Source organism: Myotis nattereri (genome assembly GCF_964212035.1).
Source record: "Myotis nattereri genome assembly, chromosome: 15".
Lineage (NCBI taxonomy): Eukaryota > Metazoa > Chordata > Mammalia > Chiroptera > Vespertilionidae > Myotis > Myotis nattereri.
The window spans coordinates 17,415,109-17,439,289 of NC_138090.1; the positions used below are offsets into that span (position 1 = coordinate 17,415,109).

The window sequence follows — 24,181 nt, forward strand, 5'->3', positions numbered from 1 at the left end:
TATAGAATTAAAGGATGGCAGTTGTTTTCTTCCAGCACATTTGACTGCATGATACTATCTTCTGGCTTCCATTATATTAAGAAACTAGAGTCCTGGTGCACAGATTTGTGCACTGGTGGGGTCCCTCTCAGCCTGGCCTGTGGGGATCATGCTGAGACCAGCTCTCCAACAACCCCTGAGGCGTCCTGGATTGCGAAAAGGCAGTTCTCAGGTGACGCATCCGGGAATAGGGCTTCCTCCTCTCTGGTTCTGGGTGTGTCACCTGAGAACTGCAGCTGAGTGTCTGCCCCTTGGTGGTCAGTGTGCGTCATAGCTATCAGTCGGATGGTCGAATGGTCAGCTGGTCAGCCGGTCGCTTAGGCTTTTATGTATATAGATCACCTCTCAATTTAACTATGGCTCCTTTTAAGATAATCTGCATTGGAAACTAAGATGGCGGCATAGATAAACACCGGGAAATAGTCGCCTCCCACAGCAATTGAAAATTATCCCAAAGGATGGAGCAAACATCGTCCAGAAAAACAGGAAGGCTGGCTGAGTGTAATTTCTACAACTAGAAGACAAGAAAAGCACGCTGAGAGCCAGAGGAGCTGCGGAGGCTGAGTGCAGAGGTACGGCGGTGGCTCGCGCGCGCAGAAAGGGGGTGGCACCTGAGGACGCAGCTGTCTTTTTGAATCACAAGCTCCCGACTGCTCTGATCTCCGGTTCTGGGAAGTCTCTGAGGACCCAGGACACATACGGGGAGAGCCTGCTTTCTCAGGCGGCAGCAGGCGAACTTGAGGGCGGATTTCCCTCAGAGGTGCTTGCAGCCATTACCGGGACACTGAGACGCGCGACTCCGGGCGCGGAGAATCAGCCATTGCTTCTTTCTCCGGCCTTTTGACTCCCTGAGACCCCGCCCCACCCAGGCTGCGGCAGAGGCTTTTGCATGTGAATGCCCCGGCCCTTTGCAACCTGATAATTACCTAACTGCAGCCCGGCCAGCCAGACCCGGAACTTCCAAGAGAAGGCCCAAGGCCCTGCAGCGGCTTGCATTGCTTCACAGCTGAGCCTCTTCGTGGCCCGGCTGTGAGGCCTCAGGCAGGGGCTGAATTAGCACCTCCTTAGATCCAGGAGCCACTGTACCCAGTGGTCAGAGGGGGACCATTCTCCCACTTCAGACACAGCTGCTTCCCACAGCCAATTGGCCTGGAGGTCAATTCCTCCCAGTGATCCTACATCAACCAAGGCACCAAGAGTGCACCAAGAGTGTCCACCCCAGGTAACTGGAGAGGCTGAGCTACTGGGCCCTACAGGACACCTGGCGCGCAGGGACACTCTGTCAACACAGGGAAGCAGCTAAAATGCGGAGACAGAGAAACAGGTCACAATTGTCAGAAACGGAGGAGGACAGACGACTGGATATAGAGTTCAAGGCCACGTTTATAAGGTTTTTCAAGAATTTTATGGAAACCGCCGATAAATTTAATGAATCCCTCAAGGAGTATAGTGAGACCATGGAGGACATGAAAAAGGACCAACTAGAAATTAAGCATACACTGACTGAAATAAAGAATATTTTACAGAGATCCAACAGCAGACAAGAGGATCCCAAGAATCAAGTCAAAGATTTGAAATACAAAGAAACAAAAAATACCCAACCGAAAAAGAAAAAAGAAAAGAGATTCAAAAAGTATGAAGATAGTGTAAGGAACCTCTGGGACAACTTCAAGCGTACCAACATCAGAATTATAGGGGTACCAGAAGGAGAGAGAGGGCAAGATATTGAAAACCTTTTTGAAGAAATAATGACAGAAAACTTCCCCCACCTGGTGAAAGAAATGGACCTACAAGTCCAAGAAGCGCAGAGAACCCCAAACAAAAGGAATCCAAAGAGGACCACACCAAGACACATCATAATTAAAATGCCAAGAGCAAAAGAAAAGGAGAGAATCTTAAAAGCAGCAAGAGAAAGACAGTCAGTTACCTACAAGGGAGTACCCATCCGACTGTCAGCTGATTTCTCAACAGAAACCATGCAGGCCAGAAGAGAGTGGCAAGAAATATTCAAAGTGATGAATACCAAGAACCTACAACCAAGATTACTTTATCCAGCAAAGTTATCATTCAGAATTGAAGGTCAGATAAAGAGCTTCACAGATAAGGAAAAGCTAAAGGAGTTCATCACCACCAAACCAGCATTATATGAAATGCTGAAAGGTATTCTTTAAGAAGAGGAAGAAGAAAAAGGAACTCTTACCATTTGCCACAGCATCGATGGAACTGGAGAGCGGATAAATACCACAAGATCTCACTTATTTGTGGAATATAATGAACAACATAAACTGATGAACAAGGACTGATCCAGAGACGGAGAGGCTTTGATTGGACTGTCGGGCCTTGGAGGGAAGGTAGGGGAGGGTGGGGGCAAGGGGGAAGGATCAACCAAAGGACTTATATGCAAGCATATAGGACTAACCAATGGACACGGACAACGGGGGGGGTGAGGGGATGAGCGGGGGGGGGGGGTAGAGGGTACACATGTCATATCTTAATCAATAAAAAAAAAAAGGGAAAAAAAAAGATAATCTGCATTTTTATTGGCTCGTTTAATGATTTCTTCTCTTTATTTTTGGTTTTCTTCACCTTCTCTACGATGAATCTAGGAATGGATTCCCCCCCCCTCCCACCCCCCCACCCCTGCCCACCCCATCTAGCAAGCTTAGGATTTGTTGGACCTGAACGTATATGTGGTCTTTTTCAACACTTTAGTCAATTTCACAGCTATTATTTTTTTAGGTATTCCCTCTGACTCATCTCTTTTTTCTCACTCAAGGCTCCAATGATGTCAGATCTCTGTCTCCATGTCTCTTACCTTCACTTGTGTGTTTTCTGTATCTTTTTTCACTTTATGTACTGACCTGCATAATTCTTCTCACTTATTTTCTAGTTTAGTCATATTCTCTTTGGCTGTTTAAAATATGCTTTCTACTTATCCAAGAAATTTCTGAATTCAGTTACTATGTCTTTCATTGCTTTATGTCCTATTTGGGTCTTTTTAAAGTCCCCCTATACAGCATACCCCTACTATATTTTCTTTTTAAAATTTTTTCAAACCTAAATAAAACTTAACAGTGTCTGCATACCCTTTACTTACAGTCATCTGTGCATTGCATTGTGGGCCCACCACCCAAAGTCAAAGCTCTGTCACTTTATATATAACTCCCTTTACCCTTTACTACTACCCCATCCCCCTCCCCCCCATCCCCCCCACACACACTCTGGTAACCACTGTACTGTTGTCTATATCTATGAGGTTTTGTGTTTTTTTTTCTTTGATCCATCCATGTTGTTGCAAATGGCAGTATTTAATCTCTTCATATGGCTGATTAGTATTCTATTGTATACGTGGGCCACATCTTATTTATTCAGTCCTCTGTAGAAAATTTTGATAATTTGTGTTTGTTTTTAGATTACTGTGCCCTAAAGATATCTTTAAGCTTGTCTGTTAGTACTGTAAACATAATAACATAGTAGTTTTATAGTTTATATCGAATAAGTCGCTATATGCAGCCTTTGAAGGTCTTTCTGCTATCCTCAGCTTCTGCTAATTTTGTTCATGGTGTCTTCCTTTCTTGTGTGTCTGGTATGCGGATGCCTTCCTCTGTAGGATATTTATATTTGCTTCTGCCAGGCAACTCAGGATCTGTTAGTCTGCGACTACCATAGCTCATGGTTTGAAGTTCTCTAGACAACTTAAGTGGTATGAACCCGGGCTGCAAATCTGAGTCAGAAATGACCTCAACTTTGCGGTATTTCCCCCTTCTTTTTCTTTATATGCTCTTTCTCTGCTTAGCCCCATAACAAGTGTTACTGTGGATGTATGGGCACGGTGATACAGAGGCCAGTTTTAATTTTGGGTCCCAGCCTAAAGTGAAGCAGATTTCTCACTGTATTTCCCATTTTGAGCAAACTCTAATCATTGACTTCTATCTCATTGCCCAGCAAGGCCACCAAAACCAAAGGCCAAAGGGTGTTTGGAGTAAGGAATGCTTTAAGGGCAGAAGTGGCTGTGGATTCCTAGTGTCTGCTTTCTTCTCTGGTGTTTGATTTCCTCTAGTTATTGCTTATTATCTTGACAGCTCTTTAATACTTTTAAGGAGATTAAAACTTTTTTAGTTGAAAAAATTTTTCACTAGAGCTTTTAGTTGTGTTTACATGAGTGGTTGGTTCAACTGTTACCTGCCATTACTGGAAGTGAAAATGCTCTTTAATTTTAGGAGAAAATTTTATTGTTGTCCTTAGTAGAGATGCAGGGTAGAGACATACTTTTCATACTTTTAATAGGAATTGATCTGGCCAAGCCCTGTGAGAGCAATGCACTAAGAATTTCATAGTCAATATTTACCAGTGTGATAACCAAAAGAAGAAAAATGGCCCTATTGTATGCCAGTCAACTCAAGTGTAATGGTATAGTCGTAACCAATCTCTGTAATTGGTTTTCATTATGGAATTCTGTTATGACAGCCATCCAATATGAATAACAAGAATTGCATTTGGCATTGTAATAAAAGGTAGACATGCAGCATTTGACAAGTAGGTGCTAGTGAGAATGTCTGAGACAGTGATCAGTGTTGAGAGCACTCACTTGACCTAGGTCAAGCTATCTTGCTATTCACTTGCTTCTGGGAATTGCCACATCCCTAATGGCTGGTGGAGCTTGATGAAAGCACTAGCCCCTTTCTTTACTGATGTCAGTTGGAGTCATGGAAGGATCGATGAGTAAATCCAAGTTTGTTCTTATGTGTATGGGTGGTTTTATTAAAAGGATTCCAAACATTTTCTGTGAAAGGAAATTCAATTCCAGGCATTTTTTTTTTTTTTGTCAAAAGGATTTGCTTAATAAACACAATCACTTTTAAATAATGTTTGCAGAGAACTCAAGTTGTTAATACTTAGAAAAAATTCATATTAAAGTCATCAGTTTTCTATAAAGGATTTTTTTTCAAAATCTGAAGATGAAATATTTCCAGGTATCTCTTCTGGACTTACAAATTCTGGAAGAGCCAGAATTTTTGGATCCATGTGAACTTCTGCAAAGACCTGGCTATATGCTAGCTATATTCAAATGTGGGCTTACTAAGAGCAGAATAATTTACATATAGAATTATGTATTCTGGGTTACCTAATCCAAATATCCAATAAGTTTTAATGGTTTCCAGATTTCTAGACATCCTTGATGTTATATTTGATGGTACAAATGAATTACTCTATATATTATATAAGCTTATTCTCTCCTATTCTGATAGAAATGAAGCATTTTCAGTTTGCTTTAGAAATAGCAACTCATGCCATTGCATAGTAGTTATTTGCAGATTTTCCTAGTAAACTCCAAGAGTAAATTTTAGGTAAATGTATGATTTCTAAAAATCTAATCATCAAAATATACCAATTATCATGCAGAAATATAACAATATAACAATTATCATAAGTTCTATATTTCAAGTGACAGAAACTTACTTCAAACTTCAATACAGATTAGTAAAATTAGGGAATTTAGTAGTCCATTTAGTTAGGATACTAGGATGACTCATAGGATCAAAAGATGAGCCACAGATATCAAGGCCTCATAGTTTAGAACTACTTTCAATACCACTCTGATTCACTTATCTTCATCTTTCTTCCCTCCTGTCATCCATCCGTCCCGTCCTGCTCACATTTTTAAAAATTCTTTATTGATTAAGGTATTACAAATGTGTCTTTATCCCCCCATTGTCCCCTCATCCCCTCAGTCTTGCCCTCGCCCTCACCCTCACCCTCACCCCCAGTTGTCTGCGTCCATTGCTTATGCTTATATGCATGCATACAAGTCCTTTGGTTGATCTTTCCCCCTTACCCCCACCCGCCCCTACCTTCCCTCTGAGGTTTGAGCATGTGATTGATGCTTCTCTGTGTCTAGATCTGTTTTTGTTCATTGGTTTAAGTTGTTCATTATAGTCCATAAATGAGTGAGATCATGTGGTATTTATCTTTCTCTGACTGACTTATTTCACTTAGCATAATGCTCTCCAGCTCCACCCATGCTGTTGCAAATGGTAGGAGTTCCTTTCTTTTTACTGCGACATAGTATTCCATTGCATAGATGTGCCAAAGTTTTTTAATCCACTCATCTGCTGATGGGCACTTAGGCTGATTCCAAATCTTAGCTATTGTAAATTGTGCTGCTATGAACATAGGGGTGCACATATCCTTTCTGATTGGTGTTTCTGGTTTCTTGGGATATATTCCTAGAAGTGTAATCACTGGGTCATTGCTTTTATCTCCTTGCTTTCTTCTGCAGAAAGCCATCTCCATGTGAGGAAAAAGATGCTGTCAATAGCTTTAAACTCATTTCAGCCCAGCAAGCCCAAAGAAAAAAATCCAGCTATCATTCAAGGAAAGAACTCTGATTGGCATTATTAGGGTCATAAGATCAATCAGAGCATAGGAGAATAGGATACTGTGATTGGTCAGATCTGCCTGCCCCTTCCAGACAGGGCAGTGGGTTCTTACAGGGAGAAGGAAAACTGGGAGGGGGGATTATACTGGGCAGACAAAAGAAGTCCTTTACAAGAGTATCTTGTTAAAAAGGATTAAAAGCTGTTAAAGAGTATTCCTAATTGGGTATGCATTCTTGAATTCAAGTAAGATAGATAGATTTAAGAAAACTAAACCCCGCCCTAGCCAGTTTGGCTCAGTGGATAGAGCGTCGGCCTGTGGATTGAAGGGTCGTGGGTTTGATTCCGGTCAAAGGCATATGCCTGGGTTGCAGGCTCGATCCCCAGTAGGAGGTGTGCAGGAGGCAGCCGATCAATGATTCTCTTTCATCATTGATGTTTCTATCTCTCCCTCTCTGAAATCAATAAAATATATTTTTAAAAAGAAAACTAAACCTATTATAGATATACAAGAAGATACATTCCTCATCTTAGAAAATTTCATAGATTAAAAGAATTGATACAGCATACTGGAGAAAAGTTCAATTGAAATTGGGATTGCTGTGTTAGGAAAATATATTAAAACACCCCAAATTTTTCTTTGCTTAGATTTCTTCCACAAAGAAATCACTAAGAAATGGTAGGATGCAACTTTAAGAAAGAAAGAAATATATATATATATATATATATATATATATATTCATTGATTTCAGAGAGGAAGGGAGAGGGAGAGAGAGATAGAAATATCAACGTCCTCAGGAATCGAACCCAGGACCCTTCATCCTCAGGTTGACACTGTATCCACTGAGCCAAACCAGCTACGACTAATATTTTTTATTTTATTTTAATTTTTGTTAAACCAGCAGGAAGGGGCCATTTCATCTGTTGTTGATATTAAAATATGAATAAGCCCTCATTGGATGGTTGGATCCAAAATACGAAATTTTAGTTAGCAATTAATGGTAATTTTACTGTCTTTCATTGCAGCAAATTTATAAATAAATATACACGTGCTTATTAATTTGCTGCAATGAAATAATATGAATTGCCTAACATTTATAAGGAGCTTATAAGATAGATTACCTTGAGTGGTGTGTGTGTGTTGAAGCAAATTCTCCAAATGAACATCCATCATGTGTAATAGCTGTAGAAGCCAAAGGCATTCTCGCTGTGTGTTACTGCAAGCCTCCTGGTCTTTAGACTTTGGCGGTGACAAAGTCAATGGTATATAAATGAGAAGTTATTATATTTTAGTAAGGCAAACACGGATTTAGAATAGCTCGCCTGCTACATTTAAATTAGCGTATTTGACAAAATGAACAAGACCATCAGAAACTGATTTTGCAAGTAATAGTCTGAATGGCTTCCAAGTTATTCATGCTATGGTAATACATTACAAATAATAGATGGACTGCAATTATTTATAAGGAATTGGCTTTGTCAAGAGACTGGCCACAGCATATAGCTCAGATGACACTTGTGTCATGGAACATTAATTGGCTCAGATAACTCATAAGTTCTTGGCTTGATCTAAGGATTCAAATGATGTAACCAGAACACAGTGTCTTGGCACTGCTTTTCATTTTTGTGGCTTCATTCTTAGATAGCCTCTCCTCTCATGGGGCAAGAAGGCTGCCAGCAGCTTCAAGCTCATATCCCGGGAAACGCGGTGGGATGGACAGAGAGTTCCAGAGATTTTTACCTCGAAATAACCTTGTAGTTTGATCAGGGGAAACAGGGCAGCCTGAGTACCGGAAAGAAGGGGACAGAATGTGCCAGTAGGGTTAATGGACTTGGAAGGAGAAGATGGGCATTCCAGAGACGAGAACTATGCAGTTTACCATGTTATCTGAGGGTGTCCGCGACAGTGAGTCTCACAGTCTAGATTCCTACATGGATCAAGACTCTTTCTAAGAAGATTTAGCTAATCTCAGAGAGTCTCTGTTTCAATATACCTTTAAAAAATTTTATTGCTTTTTTGGTTCTTTAAGTGAGAAGGGGCTGGAAAATATACCCCTGGTTGCTTGGTAGACAAATTTTAAATGTTTACTTTTGGCCATTAAAGTTTTACAAGTAGCTATTCAGTGTTAATACACTGTGTGTCCCTCTCACCTAACAGTATTGTAAGTAATTGGTAATTATAAGTAATTGTATCTCAACTTAGTACCTTGACAGTCAAGACATCAGCTCTATAAATCTTGGATTTGGGGTCATGAATAGATTATCCAGGTTAATTTCAGACATCTGAGCAGTGCTATAAGTAGACTTCTGCTAGTTCTGGGTTCTATTGTATTGTGTTTCATTTTTGCATTTTATCTTCAACTTAAATGTTCCTATTGGAAAATTATCTAGGCATGGAATAGAATTTCTCCCCTTACACCATCTACACTCAGTAAATGACGATTTCTGCTTCTGAGAATGGTGGACTAGGTAAGGCAGATTCATGCTCCTGCTGAGGGCAACTAGAAAAACCAGACAGATTATAGACAAAAGCCTGCTTCAAGGCTGTAAAAGGTTAACAAGATGGCGAAGAATAATCAGGCCGAGTCTAGAGCAAAGAGGGACCCAGGGAAGTGAGCCTCAAACTTTGAACTCCTGAGAACACACACAAATTCCAAGGAAGAAGCTGAGAGACCCAGAGGCTGGGCCATCTTCGTGGGTTAAGGCGGCAGGATTGGTGACGAGGGCCTGCCTGGTGGTGAACCCCTTCTCTTTGGGTTTGGACCTCAAAGGGCTGCCTGGAAGGAGTAGGAATGAACTGGAAGTCAGCCCAGGAAGCCACTTGAAATGAAAAACCAAGCTTTAGAATGGGCAAGACATTGGCAAGAACTGACAGAAATCGTGTATCCAAAATATTAGAAGGACTTCCACAAATCAATAAGAAAAAAGATATCCCAATAGAAAAAAGTCAAGAGACTTGAACATTTCACTAGGCATTTCACACAAGAGGGCCTCCAAATGGCCGATAAACATATGAAAAGATATTCATTTGTAATCAGGGAAATGCAAATTAATACCACAATAAACTATCATGACACACTCACTAGATAGCTAAAATTTAGGTTGCTAGTAGCAAGTGTTAACAAAGTTGGGGGCAACCAGATCTCTCATAAACTGCTACTGAGAGTATAAATAGGTACAATGGCTTTGGAAAACTGTTTAACATTATCTTCCATTGTTTAAGATAAGTCTACCCTATGATCCAGCAATTTAATTTTCAGATATATATTCTGCTTGTCCTTGGGCACAGAGACATTTACAAGAATGTTCACAGCGGCATTATGCATGACTAGAGGCCCGGTGCATGACATTTGTGCACTGGGTGGGGGGGGGGGGCTGGCCCTCAGCCCGGCCTATGCCCTCTCGCAGCCCAGGATCCCTCGGGGGATGTCTGCCAAGGGGTCCTTAGCACTGCCACAAAGGCGGGGGAGGCTCCCGCCACTGCCGCTGCACTCACCAGCCATGAGCCGGCTTCTGGCTGAGCGGCACTCCCCCTATGGGAGCACACTGATCACCAGGGGTCATCTCCTGAGTTGAGTGTCTGCCCCCTGGTGGTCAGTGCATGTCATAGCCACCAGTTGTTCTGCTGTTTGGTCAATTTGCATATTAGCCTTTTATTATGTAGGATAGCCTCAAATGGAAAACAACCCAAATACTAACCACTAGTGGAATTGATTAATAAATATTAGTATATTCGAAGAATCAACTATTATACTTAAAATGAAAATGAACAGATTACATGCAACAAAATAGATACACAGAGTAGAGCAAAAGAAGCCAGATGCAAATGATTACATACTGTCTGATTTAATTGATCTAAAAAAACAGGCAAAACTATAGTGTTTAGGGATGCATGCTTAGGTTATAAAAGAAAATCAAGGAAATGTATTTTATAAAAATGAGGATAGTGGTTACCTTTAGTGGGGTGAGGGGCTTAGTGATTGAGAGGGGGGTGTGAGGGTCCTTCTGGGTTGTTGGCAATGTTGTTTCTTTCCCCTGGAGATCATTGCACAGATGTTCACTTTGTAATAATTCATTGAGCTGTACCTATTGGAGGCACTGTTTTTGTATGCATATAATACTTCACAATAAAATATTTTAAAAGACAATATCACTTTATTTTTTATTCATCTCATTGAACTAAAAACAAAATTAATCCCTTTCTCAGTCCAACTGCAGCAACACTTTTCACTTAGCGATGTGACCAAACCTGAATGTGGTCAGATATGCAGTCAAAATCCAGTTAGATTTCTGGGTGCTTATTCCAGAAATAATAGCGGTATCACTAAGTTTCATCTTCACTCCTCAAAAACAATATGATTTTATTTATAGTTAACTAATACAGTGCTTTGCATATAGCATATGCAGCTCTTCCTTATTCATGGTTTCACTTTTCACAGTTTCAGTGTCTGAAAATTAAATGGAAAATTCCAGAATTAAACAATTTATAATTTTTTAAAAAAATAAGTTTTAAATATTCACCATTCTGAGATAAAATCTCCATGTCTCATCAGGACATGAATCATCCCTTTGTCCACTGTCTCCACACTGTATATGCTCCCTGCCCATTAGTCACTTGTGGCTGTCTGGGTTACCATATTAACTGTAGCAGTATCGTTCAGGTAACCCGCATTTTACTTTAATAATGGCTCCAAAGTGCAAGAGTAATGATGCTGGTAATTTGGATATGCCAAAGGGAAGCCGTAAAATGCTTCCTTTAAGTGAAAAAGGTATGTATGTATGTATAAAACATACACAGTATGTGGAGGGTTTGGTACTATTTGCAGTTTCAGACTGGAGGGCTTAGAATGCATCTCCCTCTGATAAGGGGGGACTACTGTACTCTGTCATTTATTAAATTGAAAGATAACACCCTGAATTCCCTTGTGAGAAAGTAATCTATTGTAGAATTATAACACTTGTAGATTCTTGGTATAAGTCATGACAGTGGTATGAATTGGGGCTCACAAATTAATAATACGTCCTTTCTGTGCCTATGGCTCCATCTGTTCCTGTCATTGCCTTCTTCCTGTATGGCCCTGGAGTGGCCTGTCTTGACTTTTCTCCTGCCTGTGTCTTGTCTGGAAGCTTCTACAGTTTGAACAAGCCTCCAGCATCTGGCATTTCCCTGTAGAGAAGCAGTTCTTTTTGTAATTTGAGGCCCAGGAAAAATCAGTTTTCACTGTACATCTTGTGATATTGTGATTTATAATAAGAAATATGAATCTGGTCTTCATAAGCCTTCTGGCACAGAGCTCATAAAACCCTTGCAATTTCCTCATTATTGAGAGTGATAAAGGTGGTTTTTATTTCTTTTAAAAAATTTTTATTGTTTAAAGTATTACATATGAATCCTTTTTTCTGCCATTGACCACTCCCCACTAGTTCCCCTCCTCACCCCGCACATGCCCTCATCCCCACCCACCCAGACTGTGTCCATGGGTTATGGTTATGCTTATATGCATGCATACAAGTCCTTTGGTTGATATCTCCCCCTTTTTCCTCCCCCCTACTTCTTCCCTTTCTCCTGAGGTTGGATGGTCTGTTCTATGCTTCTGTGTCTCTGAATCTATTTTATTTCATCAGTTTATGTTGTTCATTATATTCCATAAATGAGTGAGATCATGTGATATTTATCTTTCTCCAACTGGCTTATTTCGCTTAGCATAATGCTCTCCAGTTCCATCCATGTTGTTGCAAATGGCAAGAGTTCCTTCTTTTTTACAGCAGCGTAGTATTCCATTGTGTAGATGTACCACGGTTTTTAATCCACTCATCTGCTGATGGGTAGGCACTTAGGTTGTTTCCAAATCTTATCGATTGTAAGTTGTGCTGCTGTGAACATAATGGAGGCTTTGTTTCATAGGCATGGATGATTCAGTCACAGGCCATTAGCAACTGATTCAACCTCCGGCCCCTATACTCTCTTGTGGAATAAAGGTGTTTCTGTTACGTTAATGAGGTGACTTTTGAAACTCACCTAAGGGTGGGGTCTGGTTGCAGGAGAATCAACCCTGTGATTAGAGCAGCCATGGGCAAACTACTGCCGTGGGCCGGATCCGGCCCGTTTGAAATGAATAACACTAAAAAAAAAAAAGACCGTACCCTTTTATGTAATGATGTTTACTTTGAATTTATATTAGTTCACACAAACACTCCATCCATGCTTTTGTTCCAGCCCTCCGGTCCAGTTTAAGAACCCATTGTGGCCCTTGAGCAAAAAGTTTGCCCACCCCTGGATCAGAGGGTTGGAACTTTCAGTCCATGGAGAGCAGAGGGGCTGGAGGGTGAATCAGTTGCTAATGGCCTGTGACTTAATCATCCATGCCTATGAAACAGAGCCTCCATACAGACCTCAAAGGACAGAGTTGATGAGCAGGATGAGATCTGGGGAGAGAGCGGAGCCCCTGGAGAGGGCATGGAAACTCCCAGCCCCTTCCCACATACGCTGCCCTATGCGTCTCTTCTGTCTGTTCCCGAGTTATATCCTTTTATAATAAACGGTGATCCAGCAAGTAGAATGTTTCTCTGAGTTCTGGGAGCCACTCTACTAATTGAACCTGAGGTGGTGGTCTTGGGAACCTCTGCTTTATAGCCATTGGCTAGAAGTACAGGTGACAACCTGGGCTTTCAACTGGCATTTGAAGTGTGTGTGTGTGTGGGGGGGGAGTGGTGGCGCGGTTTGGGGGCAATCTTGTAGGACTGGATTCTTAACTTGTGGCATCTGAGTTGAATTGTAGGACACCAGCTGATGTCCTGAGAATTGCTTGTTGGTGTGGGGACACCCCCCACCCCCACCCCTTACCTCCTCACTTTGGACTTGGTGGCCAGAACAAAATTCATCTTCATTTTTCTTTTCTTCAACATGAGTCAAATAAGAGGATCCTTTCTGAAATTTGTCTCTTTTATGTGCCTCAGATGTAATAAGTCACACGTCCTGCAACAGACAGATTGTTTTCAGGAAGCATTTCAAGGGGAAGAGACAGAGGCCGCTGGGAAACCTGGGAAATCTGAAGTAATCCAATTGAAAAGAGATCAAATTAATAGGAAACGAAGGAGTATGGCAGCTTTAGAAACAGGAGAAAATCAGAAGATGAAGCAGGATGAGGAAGTAAAAATTAATCTTTTCGTGCCGAGTGCCCAGAGAACCCCTCACTGACAACAAAAGTCGTGTTGCATTTACTTGAGCATCTTCCCTATTATTTTCAGTTTTTTAGAAAAATCAAATTTTATGCTAATAACAACACTACAAACAGGTACTGTGAAGTACTTTACACATGTTATTTCACTTAATCTTCATAATTAATGAATGCGGTGAATGTGGTAGCTGGCGTTCGCGATGACTCCCAATTGTCCTCACTTCCTGGCAGTCACGTCCTTATGTGGCCTCTCCCACGTGGACTGGGCCTGATCTCTGTGACCAACAGATGTTGCCGAAGTGATGGCGTGTGACTTCTGTGGTTACAAAGGACACTGTGGCTTCTCCCACGGTTTCTTGGACTGCTTGCTCTGGAGGTGTAGCTAGTCATTATGCCACAAGGGCCCTCGAGCAGCGCCGAGGAGAGGAACCAAGGTCTCGTACCAACAGCCAGGACTAACCTGCAGGTCGAGTGAGCCCTATCAGAGGTGGATTTTCCTGCCCTAATCAAGCCTTCAGGTGGCTTTAACCCTTGCTGCCATCTTTGACTGCAACCTCATAAGAGACCCCAACCCAAATCAACTAGCCCAGACTCCTTTCAATTTCTTGAATCATAGAAACTGTAAGAAATGAGAAATTTTATTTATTTATTAAAAATAATTTTTTTTAACTACAAAGTTTTGGGGCAATTTGTTACTCCATTATAGGAGGAGGAAACTGAAGCGTGGGAAGAGTAAACCTCATGTTACAACTTTGGAATCGATTGAAAATATAATATTTAAATTCTAATCTTCTCCTTGTGTCCTCAACTTCATTTTAATCTTAGCTCTATAAGCAAACGCAGGAAATGTTCATTGTCAGTGCTTTTGCTGAAGTTCTCCAGTCACCTTTTGGCTGGATGAAGCCTACTTTCTAGTAGATGCCTCAAGAAGGGAACAACTTCACATGCGTTTTTGCATGTTCAAAGTTCCTTTTCTGTCGTCTTAATAAGTGAAGAAGAGCTTTGACGCATATAAAATTCTTGGCTTACATATGTTCAAGTTTTGGGAAGATGTTGCTCCTCTGTTTTGCCATGTCACAGGTTGCTTTCTCAAAGTTCAGTGACATCTCATTCTCTTGTCCTTGTAAGTTATTTTACTTTTTTTTTTTTTTTTTGCATGGAGTCTATCAGGAGTTTAAAAACTTTAAAGTCTGATAGTTTTGCTAAGATATGACTCAGAGTTTATCATTCTGGGTCAGTTTTCTTGGTTACCTAATGGTCCCTTATGACCTTGGATTATAGTTTTAAATATTAGTTCCATTTCAGTACTTTATTTTTCTTCTTCTTAGGCTCCAGCATGTTAGACCTTCTTTGACTGTCTTCTATTTCAATCATTTGTTCTTTATAATCTTTTTTCCTTTTTAAAAATTTTACATTTATTTTCTTGGGTGTTTTACTGCTTTACTTCAATGTACCTTATTACTTTTCATTCAAATCTGTTTTCCTGTATGCACCTTTTCCCCTTCCATTTTGGTTTGGTAATGCCTTACTGTCTTGTGAACTTTTTAATGATTTTAAGGTTTTTTATTTGATGTTGTATCAAGCATTTTTAGTTAGGATTTCTGTTTGTTTATGTTTTGGTAAAGGGATGAATAACTTAGCCTGCTATTACTGAAAACAGAAATCCCTACTTAGTCATAAATGGCCCCCAAACTTGCAAGTGCCCTGCCAGAAGTATAAAGAAGGATATGCGAAGGAGAAATGTCATATTTCTTTGATTTGTAGGTATTGGGTGGCTGTTTAATGCCTTATTTATGACTAAGCATTGCAACTTTTCTGGGAACTTCCCATTTCCCATCTCATCTCATGCCTTTTTTTGAGTCTCTGCCCAGCTGTGAAGACCTAAACCCTTATGTTTTTTCTGTTTGAAAGATATCATGAGAGACAATTGTCAAATTGATAAAATAGCAGATAAAATAGCAATTGATGAATATATTTATTGGCTAGTGTTTACTTATCCAGGAAAGATAAAAGTGCCAAAATGTAAGAACTGTTTGTATTTTCATGTCTTCTGTTTTGCCCAGAATCACTTGGTTTTTCTAAAAGGGATTGTAACAGCCGTGGGCAAACTATGGCCCGTGGGCCGGATCCGGCCCGTTTGAAATGAATAAAACTATTGAAAAAAAAGACTGTACCCTTTTATGTAATGATGTTTACTTTGAATTTATATTAGTTCACACAAACACTCCATCCATGCTTTTGTTCCGGCCCTCCGGTCCAGTTTAAGAACCCATTGTGGCCCTCGAGTCAAAAAGTTTGCCCATCCCTAGATTGTAAGTTTTGAGGTAAGGCTAGGTTTAGACTGGTTACATGGAATAGACTTCTTTGGTTAAGGTATTTGTTCCAAGAATTTGATATAATTTTGAAGATCAGTATTTTTAAACCTTCCGGTATTTGAAAAAGTTTAAAAATAAAAAAAATAGTGACCTGTATTCAGGAATTAACTGTATTTGTTCTCAAACTTTTTTTTTTTTTTCACTCTTAGGTGAGCAAAGGAAATAACGAAAAATGACAAGTAGAAGACTCGAGGAGTCCATGGGGGCTGTCCAGATGGGGTTAGTCAGAATGCTCAAAGGATTCCAAAGCAAGGTTTTGCCACCCCTGAGTCCCAGGGTGGTTAAAGAAGAAGATGTCAACCAAATGGTAAGGTATCAGAGAATCTCAGTGTAAAATTCCTAATGTAGTCGCCTCAGGAGGATGACAGCTGCTAATTGGCATTATGAGAATCCGAGAGAGAATCATTGCAGAGCAGAGGCACCTCTTAGAGGCTCAGAAGTTTTTGAAATTGCATGCATTGAAAGAGAGGCTTGAAATGCTTAAGTCAAGCAGTTGAAATAAGACTGTGAAAGCAAATTATTAGGTTTTCCAAATATTTAGTTGAACTGTATGAAGCTGCCATTTGTGTAGTTAAAAAGCAAGCAAATATCAGAATTTTACAGGTTTTAACCAGAACACTCTATTAACCTGTTAATTGGCAAGAGTTACTTTCATTTGTATATTTGTAGAACATAGAATATTAAAATAATGACTGTATTTTAGGAAAAATGTATGATTTTTTCTTTTAAAATGAAAATATTTATATATTTTATTTTAAAACTAGAGGCCTGGTGCATGAAATTCATGCACTCCAGGGGGGAGGGCCCCCCCTCAGCCTGGCCTGCGCCCTCTCACAGTCTGGGAGCCCATGGGGAGTGGGCCTAAGCCGTCAGTCGGACATCCTTAGCGCTGCCACAGAGGCAGGAGAAGCTCTCACCACTGCCACTGCACTCGCCAGCCATGAGCCTGGCTTCTGGCTGAACAGTGCTCCCCCTGTGGGAGCACACTGACCACCAGGAGGCAGCTCCTGTGTTGAGCGTCTGCCCCCTGGTGGTCAGTGCATATCATAGTGACCGGTTGTTCTGCTGTTCGGTTGATTTGCATATTAGCCTTTTATTATTTAGGATAACAGTTGACATTCAATATTAAAAATATTTATATTGTTAATGAATTATAATGACTTGGTGAGAATTGAATTATAAACTACATGCTATAGGAAATTTCAGTAACAACTTACAATGTTAGATATAGTATACACGACATTTTAAAAACGAGTCTCAAGTTACATTTTAATTAGAAAAATATATTATTCTCTTTTGTGGTGGTTATGGTTTCATATTTAAGGTAACTCCAGACTTTTTTGCTTATAAGACTATATTATTATTATTATTTAATCCTTATCTGAGAAGGATATTTTTCCATTGATTTCCAGAGAGAGTGAAAAGGAGAGAGGAGGGGGAAGAGAGAGAAACATTGATGTGAGAGAGAGACATTAATTGGTTGCCTCCCATCCGTGCCATTACTAGGAATCTGCAACCAAGGTACATGCCCTTGATTGGAAATCGAACCCACAACCCTTCGGTCCACTGGCCAAAATCTAACCACTGAGCAACCCTACCAGGGCTCAACTTTGTTATTTTTATTTAAATCACAGCACAGCTGATACCTCTTAACATTTTAGTATTCTAATATGGGTTCCAATAAAAAAAAAACAAACCCTTAAAAAACCAAGTTAGAAGCTATATTAGAAATAATACCTTCATTTAAATGGATTAAATCACAGAAAATAATTTCATAGGGAATTTGAAAAGCATTGATTTTTAACCCAAGGCAAAACAAATCAGCTAAATTATATTACTGTGATTGTATTTCAAAGTCTTGGCACATACTGAAGCATTATGTTGCTGCCAATGACTATGATCTCTTTGCAGCTAAAGTGGGCCCTGGGTGATGGAAATGCTCTGCATCTTGACTGTATCAATGTCAATATCCTGGTTGAGATGCTGTACTATAGTTTTGCAAGACACTAACTTTGGGGGAAACTGGGCAAATGGTACCTGGTTCCTCTTGGTATTATTTCTTTTTTCTTTTTTCTTTTTTTTTTTGGTATTATTTCTTATAACTAAACTACATGCAAATCTTAAAATTACAAATTTAATTTAAAAAACATTTTCCTATAATTCAATCAATCAACCAATCAATCAGTAAAATAAAGTAGGTTCTGGAAATAACGTAAACATCCCAGCACAACAACAACTCCTTGGTCCTGGATAACTAAGCCATTGTTCCATTATTTAAATGATAAACGGTAGGTTACATTTTCTTCCCCTCCTAACTTTAGAAAGTGTCAAAAGCATTTTGGGTTCTCATTTGGGTATGTGAATAGGACTGGCTGCCAGAGCTGATGACTGGCTTAGATCTCTTTTAAACCAAGGTCTAAATGCACTTTTGTGATTTCTAAAAAGTTCAAACTTGTTTCTAAGCAGGGTAATCGCACTTCCCGAATCCTGTCCATTTTGTATGGTGACTCTTTAACCTGAATTAACCTGATAGTTAACGTTGTAATTTCAGTTGAGAAATAGATGTGTTTCAAACTTACCTCTGAAGCCTGAAAGTGATTTTAGAAAGGTAGGGCTGTATGTTCAGATGCCTCTTCCCAGCGTAAATGTTAAGCTCTTTGGACATGTTCCCGTGCAATATCTTGACTCCCTCTCCCTCCCCCCACTCCCCAAGTTCCTTTGTGTGACTCCTCCAAGCTTATAAGGAAACAGTAACTACCTGTCATTTCAAATTACTTGCAAAGAGCTCAAAAGGACATGGCTACCTCTCTTGTATTATTTAGTTACTTTAAATATTTTATAAGGGAACTTAGTGGCATTCCAGAATTATCCTGAAAGCTGAAAACACAAATTATTCATTACTGGAACTTATGAAAACACTTTTTCAGTGTAGCCACTTATGAATCTTTGGCTCCTGTTGTTTTAAATTCTAGCTAACACCCTCGGAGTTCCTGAAGGAAATGTCCCTGACCACAGAACAGAGACTGGCAAATACACGGTTGATGTGCCGACCACAGATCATCGAACTTTTAGATATGGGGGAAGCAACACATCAAAAGGTAGCTACTTTCTGTTTTACTAGCATTTGTCTTACTAGCATGGAGAGTAGGCACTGGCATAATGTGAACATTCCCCACCCCCCACCCCCATTGCTTTTTTAAAGAGAGGGGAAGGGAGGGAGAGAGGAAGGGAGGGAGGGAAGGAGGGAGGAACAGAGAGAGAAAGAGAGATGTGAAATAGATACATTGATTGGTTGCCTCCCCCACATGCCCTGACCAGAGTTGGGGATCAAACCTGTAACCCAGGTATGTGCCCTTGACCGAGAATTGAACCTCTGACCCTTCGGTGCACAGGAGATGCTCTAACCATAGAGCAACACTGGCCAGGGCATAATGTGAAAATTCTTGAACATAATGTGAACAGTCACTAAGTAATAGTTATTTTTTTCTGGGCCAATCTGTTATTTGTTTGCTTAACACATTCTTTTTCTTCCTCTGTTGATCTTGATACCTGTGATTTGATATGAAGAGAATTACAGTTAATTAGTACAAATAACTTTTGACTACTCACATTTCTATCTTAGCTACTTCTGGACACTATTGTTCGCAGATTAGGAGTAATTCCAAGAATTATATTAGCCAAGCCTAATTAAGTTATCTTAGCACAAGAAATCCCTCCTTACCTGAGCTGTCATCACTAGAAGAAATGAAAGTGGAATTATTAAAGTAGGCATTTGTTGTATATTCTGGCTCATCCTATATAATAAAAGGGTAATATGCAAATTGACCCTAAAGGTGGAATGACCGGGAACGACCTGTCTCTATGATGCGCACTGACCACCAGAGGGCAGAAGCTCAACGCAGGAGCTGTCCCCTGGTGGTCAGTTTGCTCCCATAGTGGGAGCTCCACTCAGCCACAAGCCAGGCTGATGGCTGCAAGCACAGCAGTGGTGGCGGGAGCCTCTCCCGCCTCCTAGGCAGTGCCAAAGATGTCCAACTGCTGCTTAGGCCTACTCCCTGGCCTAAGCCAGCAGGTGGACATCCCCCTAGGGTTCCTGGATTGTGAGAGGGTGTGGGCCCGGCTGAGGGACCCTCCCCACCCCAGTGCATGAATTTTCATGCACCGGGCCTCTAGTTTCCAATAACAAACGTTTTAGTCTCTAAAGAATAGTTATTCTAACATGTTTTTATATTTTAATATAAACCATATATTCTAGGTTTTAGGAGCATATTATTATAAAATGAAGTCTTTGTTTCTTACTTTTTAATTAACTTCTTGAATTATATGCTTCACTTTTTATATAGAAATTATGGTACAAACTTCCATCAGTTGAACTGATGGAAGGAGATCAACCTCCTCTCAGAGGGTTCCTCACTGTCCCAGAGAGTTTTTCAGACTAATTTTCTGCATGATGAATGAGTCCCTGAGGCTCTTTTTCTCTGCTCTTGCTAAAATACCACCGTCTCCCATGTCAGTGGTATTTTTATGTAGATCCCGGACAAGGATCTACATAAAAATTTCCTCTTCCTCTGAGCCCTGCTAGCTTTAATTATTATTTATTCTCTTCCCCATAACCACACTCTAACTTTGTGGGCAGGAAACATGGCTTTTCCCAAAGCTAATTTATCCTAATTAAGGGCTATTTGCTCCTTTCCCATAGCATAACTAGGACCAGACTGTGTGTGTTTTTGTATATATACTGCTTTTGTGTGTGTTTTAATGTATTTTGACTCCTGCTATGAAGAATGAGGAAAGAAGTATAGTACATCTCATCTCTCTCTCTCTTTTCTCAACCCTGCTGGTTATTTTTACTTTATTTTCAGGAGTTTCATTTTTCTCTTAGTTGATGACAGTCATCCTCTACTAACTTCTTCAAGAAGAGTTTATGGAAATGATTTCCCTGGTTTTATATGTTTGATAATATTTGCCTGTGGCCTTTCTACTGAATTGCAGTTTTGTTAAGTATAAAATTCTTGGGTCACATATTTTTTCCATAAGAGCTTTGCAGGCATTTTCCTCACAACATTTTGGCTTTAAATAATGACATATAAAGGTATGAAGCCAGCTTGATTTTCCCCAAGATAAAAGATAGATATTTTAATCTTTTAGGTTGTATGCCCAAAGATTGTTTATTTTTATTTAATGTCCAATAATTTTATTAGATTGTACCTTTGTATTATTTCTAGAAAGTTTTCTTGTTCATGCCATTTTGGGTTCCTTTCCTTAGGAATATCAATTATGAACATGTTGGACCTTCTTTGTCTGCCCTTCTACATCTTCTATGTCTCCTCTAATCCATTTTTAACTTTCTGTTCATTTTCATTTCATTGTAGTTACATATACCAGGTTATCTTCTGTGTCCCTTACTTTGAGTTTTATGTATGTGTATTTCTAATAAAACTCATTCTTTCTATTTTATTTATTTATTTTTAATTCTTTATTCTTGAAAGTATTATATATGTCCTCCTTCCCTTTCCCGCTTTGACCCTCTCTAGCCCACCCCTGCCCCCACCCCAGGTCTTCAGCACCTATTGTTTGTGTCCATGGACTATGCATATATGCGTACAACTTCTTTGGTCACTTCCTGCACTGGCCTCTACCAGGGCTGGGGAACCTGCAACTGAGGGTATCCTTTGCTTTTCCAGATAAATTTTATAATCACCTTTTTAATTTCAAAAAAAATTTACTGGGAATTTTTTATTGGATGGCATGGATTTTTATATCAATTTGGGGAGTAGTTGACATTCTTACAGTATTGAGTCTTTCAATTCATAAACATGATATATAGTCTTGTATTCTTGTAGGTCTTTAAAAATTCTTCTTAGTGATATTTTAGTTTGTTTGGATAAAGGCCTTGTATATGTTTCATTGGACTTATTCCTATGTATTTTATGTTTTGGGATGCTACTTTAAATGGTTTTGTTTATAAATTTAATTTCTTAAATGTTCCTAGATAGTACATAGAAGTATAATTATTTTTTGTATGTTGATCTTATACTTAGTGACCTTGATAAATCATGGATTAATTCCAATATTTTATCTAGTTGGTTATTTTGAATTTTCTAAATAAACAATTTTTTCTTCTGGGGGAAAATGACAATTTTGTTTCTTTTTGATCAGTTTTGAATGTTGAACTTCTGAGATAAACCCAACGTAGTCATGATGTATTATTCCTTTTAGATATTGTGGTTTTTAGTTTGTTAATGTTTTGTTTCTTTTTTTGAATCTATGGTTCATGAGTAACATTGACCTATAATTTTTCCCTTTTCCTACTGGCTTTCTTAGGTTTATGACAGTTATGTTAACATCATCAATTGAGTTGGAAGATATTTAATTTTTGTTTTTCTTTCCTTTGGTAGAATTTTTATAATATTTGAGTCACATCTTCTTTAAATGTTTGCTAGAATTTGCTTGTAAAGTTATTAGGGCCAGAATATTCTTTATGAAAGGTTTTACTTACAAATTCACTATCTCTAATAGGCATAGAACTATTTTAACTTTCTATTTCGTCTTGTGCTAATTTTGATAAATTGTATTTTTCTAGGAATTTTTACTTTTTATCTAACTTTTCACATTTATTGACATAATATCCATTTATTATCTTCCTTCATTTAGGTTCTGTAGTAATGTCCCTATTTTCATTATTTAATGAGCTCTTTGTACCTTCTGACTTATTTTTTAAATCAGATTCACTAGGTATTTTATTAATTTTATTAGTCTTTTTAAAGACAACTTTTGACTTTGTTGTTATATAGTATAGTTACTTTCCATTTCATTAATTTCTGCTATTGTTTTTGTTATCTCGTTTTTTATTTGTTTGGTTTTTTATTTTTTAACTAGAGTCCCGATGCACAAAATTTGTGCAAAGGGCTTGGCCCTCATAGCCCCGGCTGCCTCGGCCCTCGCAGCCCTGGCTTTGTCCGGAAGGTCCTCTGGACGGTCGTTCCTCTGTTCAGCCTTTTGGTCAATTTGCATATTTTGCTTTTATTATTATAGATGTTTGCTATTGATTTTCTAAATTACTGAGGTGGATGCTTACATTTTTGGTTTTCAAACTATGTTTCAAGATGCCTCAGGGTACAGCCATAAAATTGCAGGGCATCATGGAATATTCTGGATTTTTAAGGAAATATGGCAGTACTCAGTACTTGTTGGATAGTATACAGGCTATTAGTTTGAGGTAATTCATAGTTCCAATATTAGATTATACCATCTTTTTAGCTCTTTAATGCCTCCAAGGAAGTATTTGCTGACATAACATTTTTTTGTTATTCTCATAGTAGAATTGGTACAAATTACCTTATTCATCATTACCAGAAATGGAAGTTTTGGATTAGTGTTCTAATTATTCTCTATTATTTATAATAATAAAAGCATAATATGCTAGTTAGACCAGATGTCCTTCCTGATGAAGCCAGGGCTGCGAGGGAAGCCCAGGTCCCGGGTGCCGGAGGGAAGCTGGTGCCAGCAGCTGGGGGATGGAAGGCCTACTCTTGCACGAATTTCATGCATCGGGCCTCTAGTTTATTTATAAATGATCTTTAATTGAAGTATTTTCCTCTGTAGTTCTTAACTATCCGGACAGCATTGTACTGCCTCACTGTTGATGTCATCTATAATGTCATGTGAGTGGCAGCCATCAACATTGCAGCCCACAGTCTGGGCAGTCTCAGGATCTCTTGAATGGTTCCAGAGAAATCTCTGGCTAAAGATCAGTGCTGCATCTGTCTTGCAATGTTGACAATCTCATCAATGTCCACTGTACATAATGTTTTTTGCTTCTTTCTATCTCTTGGAGTTTCTTTGAGGCCTTTGATGATCAGGGCAGAGGCAGAAGGTACTACCTCCACCTGGGCCTGTCTGTTCTGAATGGTCTGTTTCATTGTAATCCTCAGACCCTTCCAATCACCTTCTGCTTTGGCGATTTCATTAGCAAATATGTTCTGGAGGCAGGCCCAGGGGGCCTCTCTTGGGAACCAGGGCAGACATGGCACTGACCTCCCCACTGGTACAACCCAAGTATATGACTTTGACCTCGTTGGGGTTGCATTTTGGCAGCATGTTGGAGGCGACTGGTATCAGATGAACCTGGATTTTGGATAACCAAAGAAAGTTGTACCTAAGCCTCCTCTGAGCTGAAAGCAGAAAGCTAGCCTCTATTTTTTTAAATGAG

General features: G+C 39.5%; 1 protein-coding gene and 1 pseudogene across 2 annotated transcripts in view; one reads left to right on the forward strand and one right to left on the reverse strand.

The window, feature by feature from the left end:
* The window catches only part of HYDIN (HYDIN axonemal central pair apparatus protein), a 329,140-nt gene that overhangs the window by 38,682 nt on the left and 266,277 nt on the right, over positions 1 to 24,181 (forward strand). Inside the window, exons 2-3 of the mRNA XM_081108072.1 lie at positions 16,119 to 16,276; positions 18,942 to 19,067. Of these exons, the coding sequence (XP_080964198.1) occupies positions 16,142 to 16,276; positions 18,942 to 19,067 (261 nt within the window). The 5' untranslated portion in view covers positions 16,119 to 16,141. The remainder of the gene's footprint in view (positions 1 to 16,118; positions 16,277 to 18,941; positions 19,068 to 24,181) is intronic.
* LOC308530242 (large ribosomal subunit protein uL11-like) lies at positions 23,578 to 24,069 on the reverse strand (annotated as a pseudogene). Its single transcript has one exon. The product of its transcript is annotated as a large ribosomal subunit protein uL11-like (transcript).